The sequence below is a fragment of the Cladosporium halotolerans genome, assembly GCF_011745625.1.
Source record: "Cladosporium halotolerans strain TM138-S3 chromosome Unknown Sca136, whole genome shotgun sequence".
In the NCBI taxonomy this organism is placed as follows: domain Eukaryota; kingdom Fungi; phylum Ascomycota; class Dothideomycetes; order Cladosporiales; family Cladosporiaceae; genus Cladosporium; species Cladosporium halotolerans.
This window is the reverse complement of record NW_027191586.1, coordinates 1-9,302: the sequence shown is the minus strand read 5'-3', so window position 1 is coordinate 9,302 and position 9,302 is coordinate 1. Positions and strand designations below refer to the sequence as shown.

General features: G+C 53.5%; 1 protein-coding gene across 1 annotated transcript; it reads right to left on the bottom strand.

The window, feature by feature from the left end:
* Window positions 1–4,004: 4,004 nt before the first annotated feature.
* WHR41_09605 (uncharacterized protein) lies at window positions 4,005–4,914 on the bottom strand (the record flags this gene model as incomplete). Its single annotated transcript, XM_069378208.1, has 2 exons — window positions 4,765–4,914; window positions 4,005–4,702 (listed from the first exon to the last, which is right to left on the bottom strand). The coding sequence occupies exons 1-2, from the start codon at window positions 4,889–4,891 to the stop codon at window positions 4,005–4,007; spliced, it is 825 nt and encodes a 274-aa protein (XP_069224937.1). The 5' UTR covers window positions 4,892–4,914.
* Window positions 4,915–9,302: the final 4,388 nt, after the last annotated feature.

Genomic DNA, 9,302 nt, shown 5'->3' with positions numbered 1-9,302 from the left:
AAGGTAAACGTGCGTCTTGCTGGAGTAAGGGCAGAGGTGTCGACTTCAGCAAGCCGGTGATGGCTCTAGCTTGTTTGTTCAACAAGAGTTGCAGCTTCTCCGCTCGATCTCGTTGGCCCCTCCACCAGATCTCCGCTCCGTATAGTGCCACAGAGGTCACTGCAGCCACCACTATCCTCCGCATCAGTTTAATAGGCAAGCCGCCGTTGCTTCTGCTAAGGCTCGACATCCGCTGCAGGGCTCCTTTCGCGCTTGCCAGTCTGTTCTCAAAATGCGTCCCGAATGAAAGCTTCGGATCGAGCCAGAAGCCGAGCCACTTGGTCGCTCCCTGCTTGATGGCGAAACTTTGATCTCCGATATTCACGGTTCCATTTTTGGCTGCGTTCAGCACTTTCCGACGTCTGCTAAACAGCAGAACCTCGGTCTTACTGACTTCGAACTCGACTTTGTTCTCTGATCCCCATCGGAGCGCATCTCTGGCAATGCGTTCGAGATTCCTCGTTCCCTTCACCAGCTCGTCGCATTCAATCACCAATCCTACATCGTCAACAAACGAGAGAGCTTGAGCTGTCGGGTGTCTGTCTTCAAGCCACTGAAACATGGCGCTGATAGAGAGTATGAACAACACCGGTGACACTGGCGAGCCTTGCGGCAGACCAGCCTTGATGCTTCGAGTTTGACCCGTCCGTCCATCGATGACCAGCATTGCTCGCCGATCGGACAGGAACGAGTCTACCCAGCGCACAATGTTGCCTGCGATGCCAACTTGCACCATCCGCTTCAGCAATTGCGGTTTGCTGACGCGATCGAAAGCCCCCTTAACGTCCAGCAAGAGTGCCAGAGCTATGTGCTTCTTACTCCACGCAGTTTCGACCTTTGTAACCAGCTGTGCCACGGCATCCGATGCACCTCTTGTTCGACGACATCCAAATTGGCCCCGATGAAAGACTTCGTTCTTCTCACAGAATGAGGCGATCCGCGTTGCGACTGCTTTCTCAACCACCTTACCAAGACAGCTGAGCAGGCTGATGACCCGGTATGCTTTCGCAATTGTGTAAGTCGGCTTTCCCGGCTTGCGCAACAGAATGCCTTTTGCGGTCTTCCAAATGCAAGGGTGGAACCCCGTCTCGACGCATCCTCTGACGAGAGCTACGATGCGGTCTTCAGCCCACCGCCACAGCAGCCTGAACGCTTTGAAGCCAATGCCATCCACGCCGGGAGCTTTCTTGACAGACTGAGCGAACAGCGCTTCGCGGACTTCACGCACACTCACACCTGCTCTGGAGTCAGGCACTTCAATGTCGTCTTCAATCTCTGCCTGAGGCGGGAAAGCTTGCGCCATGAAGACCTCCTCTTTCTCCTCCGCGGTCGCCGCTATGGTGTCTGGCCGGCCACCCGGACCATTGATCTTGATCGCCGGTGTGTACGATGGCACTTGAGCTTTAGTGTATCTGAGTGCTCTCCAGCATCGCTCAGGGTCAGATGCGAGTTGAGATTCGTCGTCGGTTGGGAAAATGCCCTCAAGAAAGCGTTCCCAAGCCAGTCGCTTGGCTCTTCGAATGTGGCGATAGTAGCCGTTTCTTACTTGACGGTACTCGTCAAAGCTGATTCGGCCGTCGTTATATCCGCGCCGCGCTTGTCCAAAGCGCATCCTCTCAAGCTTGTTCTCGCTTGACCACCACCGCTTCGAGCGTGCGTGCGGCTGTGTTCCGGGTGCGTGTTTGTCCAACACGTCTATGAGACTCTCCTGAATCCAGCTTGCTTCGGCTTCGAGCTCCGCCGCCGTCGCTCCCCAAGCTTTTATGACTGGCCTCCCTTCGCTCAGTGACCGCCAATGGTCACCAGCCTCATTCATGGCTTCTTCGTTTGCACGAAGCCGGTCGATGTTCCAATTCTGCGCAGTTCTTGCTCGCCCACTGGGCCTAGCAGCAATGAGTGGCGACCAACCGAACACAATCACCTCGTGATCGGAGGTCGTGGCCATGGCTTCGTCGATCTCCCAAGTCGTAAGCGCTCCAAGGACTTGGGTGGTCAGGGTTAGATCGATGATGGATCTGCAGTGTTTTCCGCGCCTGGTGGGTTGGCGATCGTTATTGTTGATTATGAGTTCCTGCCTCTCAATCAACCGTTCTCCCGTTGCCGCGTTTTGTCTACCAGTAACCCACGGATCCCACGAGGGACTACGCGCGTTGAAGTCGCCCACTAGGATGGTTCTGCCCACGATCAGACACGATAGGTCTATGTGGTCGATCGCGTATCCACCGTCTTCTACCCTGGCTCTGTTGTAGACGTTGATCACTCTTGTCCGCCGGACCTTTTTGCGATGCACTGTCTCCCACACATCAAGGCACTGCACATACGGGCTTTCGACCAGATCCGTCCTCCCCACCCATTGACAAGGCCCGACACGGTCGACATGGCCGCCACCTCGCCGTCCAGCCGTCGGGAGAGCTCTGCACTACACGACAAGGCCTGCGCGCAAGCTGCGCTTGCAGGCAACACGACCCCGCCGCCGCCAGCATCGACAAGGCCGACTCGACATCACAGATGAGCAAGAGTCAGAAGAACACGCAGGAAATGCACAAGAGCGCGACGAGCTCACCAGCTCTCGCAGGAAGACCAATACACAGGCTTATGAGATGAGATGAGTCACACCAAACAAGACACCAGCACGAGCGCCCAATGGGCTCGAGCGGCTGGAGGACAATATGACAAGCACAGCGGACGCTACGCGTCAGCGAAAAAGAGAGAACAAGCCCCTTCCACCTTCTGCAGAAGAGCCGAAGGGGCGCAAAGCAAGGAATCCAACTCTGGGACTTATTTCAGCTTCGGCTGCAAGCCCCAGGGTAAGACAGCATGGACAAGAAAGCGTACGCCTCCGGCAATGGAGGCGTCCAGCCTGTAATACGAGAAGGACATCGGAATGATGGAGATAGCAGGGGATGAGGGCCAGTGGTTGCGGCCACACGCGAGGACCAATAGGAAGGTAGTGAGCCCAAAAGCAGTGGCGCCTTGATGAAGACGGGACGGCGAGCAGGATTGTACAGTAAAAGACCAACGCGAGAGCACAAATAGAAGACCAAGAAATGCCCGGGACTTAGCCCAGGCCTGTCATAAGCTATATAGCTTGAATACAGTATGATTAAAAAAAAGTTATACGTCATTCATGCAGCCTAAGCGGCAGAGGGGCTCTTATCCTTCTGAGCGGCCCTCTGGCATGAGGGTTGGGTCTGGAGCTTCTTCGCCGTCAGAGCCTTATTCCTTCGCAATTTTGATCACGGTTCGCCGTGTTCTCTTCTGCCAGATATAGTTTGCATTCTCTCTAGTGCACCATCTTGCCTTGCTTGAGACCAAACCTCACCGTTTGTTGCACTAGCCTATCGAAGACAAGGACCGCCAGAGCGCCAAATCCACGGGTAACGTACCGTACCCAGCGTGTACAAAATATGACGTGCCTGCGTGGAGGGGCTTGCAGTGCAGACGTCAATTTCTCACTGCTGCGTGAAGTTGCAGACTGAGCAGCAAACACCCGCACCGACTTTCGATTCTCTCACATGTGGATCCAACAAGCGCCCTCGGCTTGGACTACGGCAATCCTCAGCTAGGACTGCAGCCGCGGATTTACGCCAATCCTCACGGTAGTGACCTGCAGTTCAAGGGGTTTCCAGTGGACTTCTATCAACGGAATGGTCACAATCCAGGTGATCACTTGAGGTAACACCAGTCATACGAAAGACTCCACGGCTATTTGATGCTGACAGCTCGCTTTCAGCTCCAACGAAGTACCCTCGTTCCCATTTACCCTCAAAAATCTCAAACAAAAAGACCAATCTTTCATACGGACGGTAGATCCCATCACCACGTGTGCGAGCGCGACCGAAAGCATCAGGCGACCAACCTTCACGTTGTTTCCTGCTGAGTCTGTCTGCCTCACAAGAAAAACCGCAATTGGTGTTAACTGGCATGTACAATGTACGAAATTTACTTACCAAACAACGCCTACGCTACCAAGCAGTATGCCCTCCATCAATAACGAGGTTAGAGCCGGTCATAAAGGAGCTCGCTCTGCTGAGTAGAAAAAGCGCCGCACTCTTGAACTCAACCGGATTTGCCAGGCGATGCGCCATATTCTCGCTTTCCCATATCTCTCGCGTTCCTGGATTTCTCTCAAAAACTTCCTGGACGGCAGGTGTCATTACATCGCCCGGACTGAGCGAGTTCACCCTTATACCACCACGGCGGTCAGACTGAACAGGCGTCCACTCCATAGCCAGGCTACGTGCTAGCTGGATAACAGCAGCTTTGCTAGGGTTGTATACCGGAGAGTTCATGCCTTTATTGGCGACGATGCCCGACATAGATGCAACGAGGCAGGTGCTACCCCTGCAACCATATCTCATCATCTCTCGCGCGGCAGCGGTTGCTGACATGAATAGACCGGTGTAGTTGATGTCCATCATGCGCGAAACGCCCTCCACAGTGTACTCGATGGCCGGCGTTACTTCCACAATCCCGGCGGCAGCGATCAGGCCGTCAAGGCGCTTGTTGTCCGCCGCTATACTCTCAATTGAAGCGTTCAGGCTCGCCGTGTTGGTCACATCGACTTGGACGTAGTGAAGCGAGCCTCCCCACTCTGGTACCACTCGTTTCTTAGCTTCCTCGTATTCCTCGTCTGGACTAGGTGCGCGATCTAGACAATGTACTGGCGTGCCGTTAGTGCATCAATTCATGGGATAGTCAGTCGCCGGTATCACTATGCCCTACCTTTTCCACCAGCCTCTACCAAACCCTCAGCCATCGCCAAACCCAGTCCTCTTGCTCCACCAGTGACAACAAAAGCGCCCCCGACGAGATCGAAATCGAGAAATCGCTTTTGCCCGATGTTTTCCATCCTGGAATTAGTATGTCAGAGATGTCAGAGAGCTCTTATCCAAGTCGTAGATCTATGGGAGGTTTATTATTGCAGAACACCGACGGGCGAGCATACGTCACGCACGGCATAATGAGACATGGCCGCATCATTGACCGTCAGCGCTGCCCTGCATTCGGGGAGATCGGCTGGCCCAAAGTACTTCAAAAACCAACTCCAATTGAGCTAGGCAAGTCATATCGCTGTTGCGACAGATAACCTGCATGCCTACCGACATCGCGGAAATACATATGCACCGAAAACGCAAGGCCAATTGTCCGCCTTCGCGAAGCTGATAAAATCTGCCAAGCCTGTCAATCAGCGATGTCGAATAAGCGTAGCGTCTAGCGTTGTACAGCCCGTAGTATAGTATTCTTCGTAGTCTGTTGGTTCTCGACCTCATTCGGAGTCGGGACGGTTGTTCAGCAACTTCTAGGCTGGTATTCCCCCAAATGCCAGTCTGTGGCTCACCAACGATCACGCATTATGCACTCATGTGGTTGCACTGGGCCATGTTGAGATGGATGCTTATGCCGACTATGCAGACCTTTTCAGACCTTCCAGAACTCATCCGGCCCAAGCCGCGTCAAACAAGTCGAATACACCCTCGTATATACATTTTGTCATTAGCGCAGCCATGCGTGATTGTTTGATAGAGAGAGTGAGACCGGATCCTAGATATTTCACAGAAGCCTGCAAAAGTATCGAGTGTGACTGGCCGAGGTCGATCGATGAGGCTTTCTGTAGGGATCCGTTCACTGGGAACATCGATCTGAATCCCATCTGCAAGGTATGTACGTAAGTGTCGATGTGCTATGGCTTCTATATACTGACAATGCAAAGGCTCACGTATCAAAGTACGATAGCTGGAGTCTTGGCCCCTCTGTCCGCGCTTATTTCCCGAATGTGGACAGCCTTATTCGGATAAAATAATGGCCTATAGCACGATTAGCATGACAAATCCCTACGATCTCAACAACAACTTCTGATACAAGAGCTCGCCGTTTTAGTGCCGACACATATTTTAGTGCCAACAGGTATTTTAATGCCAACAGGTATTCACATGATTATTTGAGCTGCAGATCAAAGCCCTTGTCGACCACTTCGAGAAACAGTTGCACAAACATCGCAGCAATAGACCATCCGTTGAGTGTATCACAATCGGTTGGTACACTATGGATAAGTCCTATAACAAGATCGACGAGTCCGGTGCGTACGCCGCAGCCACTTTGCTACATGCGAACGAACGCAGGGCTTATCTTGAAGCAGCTTGGAAGCCCAAATGGATGAAGCCCGGCCTCCGCCGTGCCGAGGAGCTCTGGACGAAGAAGTACGAAAGGCTGGGAGGCACAGCGCTTTCGCCTCCTTTGTCATCGGCTGATGGGCTGAGTGATGCCGAACGTACAGTTGTTGATGGGACTTGTTATGAGCGATGGCGACAAAGCCAATATACGGATATGCACTCTCACAACATGCAGTCAGAGTTCCAGAGATTTATTAGTTCTCCAATTGACAGCATCGCCTTCACGGTTGACGCCACAGAAGCCAGCATATGATGTGGCAAAAGCATACAGACCTATAGCTCTGCTCAACACGCTCGGGAAGGTGCTCGAGAAGATCGTTGCCCGCCGGATGTCAGCGTTGGCGGAAGAACACAACTTGCTGCCAGTCACACAGATGGGTGCACGGCCGGGACGATCGACCATTACTGCGCTAGAAATGCTCACCGAGCAGATCCGGACGGTATGGGCCAACGATCCCGCGTTAGTGGCGGGCATGCTCAGCCTGAACGTCTCTGGAGCGTTCGACAATGTGTCCCATGAGCGGCTGATCCACAATGGCCGGACCGCGAGGATGCCGCAGTGGGTAGCCAGCTACATACGCTCCTTTTTGACCGGTCGAACAACGACCCTCACGCTAGTTACATACGAGGATAGGGTCCGGTCCACCACATCAGGCATTTCCCAGGGCTCGACACTACCACCGAACCTCTTTCTCTTCTTCGCTTCCACCCTCCTCCCGCAGCTCAACGCCGGAGCAACGACCGCAATCGGTTTTGTGGAGGACACCAACATACTCACGTTCAGCAGAAGCACGGAGGCGAACTGTAGAGTTCTGGAAAGAGCGAGCGAGAAGTGTATGGCCTGGGCACGCACACACGGCGCGACCTTCGCGCCCGAGAAGTACCAGCTGATGCACTTCACCCGCCGCCCGAAAAAGTTCAACATGCAGGCGACCGTACGGATACCCAAGTTCCAAGACGGTCCAGTGCCAGTGATGAGAATTCCCGGCATCCACCTAGACTCGAAGCTCAAATGGGGCCCCCACGTAAATCTGACTGCAGCAAAGGCCGCATCGCACATGGCGTCATTCACCCGGTTGACCAAGAGCACGTGGGGAGCCACGTTCGCTAAGGCCAGGCAGATCTACGCTGCAGTTGTCCATCCGGTACTTTCCTATGGGTGCCCGGCGTGGTTTTCTCTCGGGGACGAGCGAGCCAACCGAAACAGGCTGATCTATCCATTGCAGACAGTGCAGAACAAGTGCCTCAGAACCATCACAGGCGCATACAAGACCACAAATGTACAAGTGCTGGAACACGAGGCGAGCGTCGCTCCCTTGGACTGACCTCCACCTCGAAATGCTGGCGATCAACCATGTTCAGAGGACAGAGGACTGCGGGCGACCAGGCTGTGGAAGAGGCCCGCAAGGCTATCGATAAAAGGTCTCAGCGCCGCTTCCGGACGAAAAGCAACATCCCGACAAGACACACCGACCAATTTCGGACAAGGGCTAAATCGATGCGACAGCAATCGCGCCCGGCCGGGTATGGCGGGAGCAGGACAGCTACAAAAAAGGAGCTCGAAGAGGCTTGGAAGGCCAGATGGACGAGGTACCAGCAGCAAACGCGTGCGTCGGCGAAGGACGTCAGACCATCCGTCGCGGCGCGTGCATCATGGACCCGAGGACTACGGACGAAGGAGAACTTGACAAAGGCCGAGAGTACAGTCGCAACGCTGCTGAGGACCGAACACGTCGGCCTGAATGACTATCTGTTTCGAAGGCGTGTGCCCGGATATTCGAAGCCAGACTGCGAATGCGGCTGGCCGCGACAAACCCAAAAACAAATCATTCTATTGTGTCCTACACACACGCCAAAACGTGCAGATATGCTGGTAGAGCAAATACGACCGACTACGCGAAGCTACTATCGACTGAGGCGGGTTTACGCGCGGTAACGAGATGATCCCTGCAACGGGGTATCCCCACCCAGTCCTCGCTGGCAAGGACAGATGCGAACCAAGGCAAAGCGGGAGAAGGCCGGGAACGTATATGGATGAGGATGACGGCGAGCGCTGACGCGCATGTGAGGCACACAGCTACCGCTTACTGTATCATAGACTCACTGGGGAAAGGGCAGTGGCCATTGCAGAGGAAGGAGTCTTCACCTGGGCTACTGCTATGATTTTCCTCTACTATATCATACATAGTAACGGCCCGCATGGACCCGCAAGGAAGCTACACCGGGATAACGGAATATCATATCATACCAAGTCAACCAACTTGCATCGTACTTTGAGCACAACATCGTTCTTTGTCGCCTTCATTCTCACATATCCCATAGATTACAGCACGGCGATGTGGGTACATTCGAAACCTTAAAAGCTGCCTACTGCGAACTAATAGAGCATTTCCAACAGCGCGGTGCGAACACGGTGAACAACGAACACTCTATTTTCTTGTATCGCCATGCCCGCGAGATTGCTTCGACGGCCCGTGATATCATGTCCATATACGTACATGGAGCCAAGACCTGGATTATTCTTCGTAAACCAATGAACCCCGTTCTGGTGCTCGTGAATATCTGCCGGCCGAGCCCGGTTGGGTCCTTAACTGTCTTGGTTGTTGAAGGCTACTACATATCCTCCCAGCAATACTGACCATGCGGGTGATGTGCAGGCAAGCGGATACGGGATGGGGAATTGGTCTCGGTGCCTCTGCCAACGCTTAATGTCGTAATACAAGTTTATTGTGGTTATAGGTCGGAGGAAGCGCTTGAGGAAGCAACGCAGTGTTCCAGACAAGGACAGATCCTTAAATTGCCTTCCACAATTAACTACCTTGTAACAAACGTGGCGCATTTCGAAGATCCACCAAGTATCCTGGAGACTATAACCACAGATCGCTCATGTAGTGCTTCAAATCATCCTCCAGTGATTCGCTCAAAGTCTTTGGCCGCTCATTTTCAAGCATCGAGATCTCTGACTGTATGATGACTCCAACGTTCCATACTCGATCTTCTGCCGTATCTTTCTCCAAAAGCTGCCGGAACTCTTCACTGTAAACCCCAAGAGCTAGAGGCGCAGCGTCATGAGGTCCGACCTTGACGCGA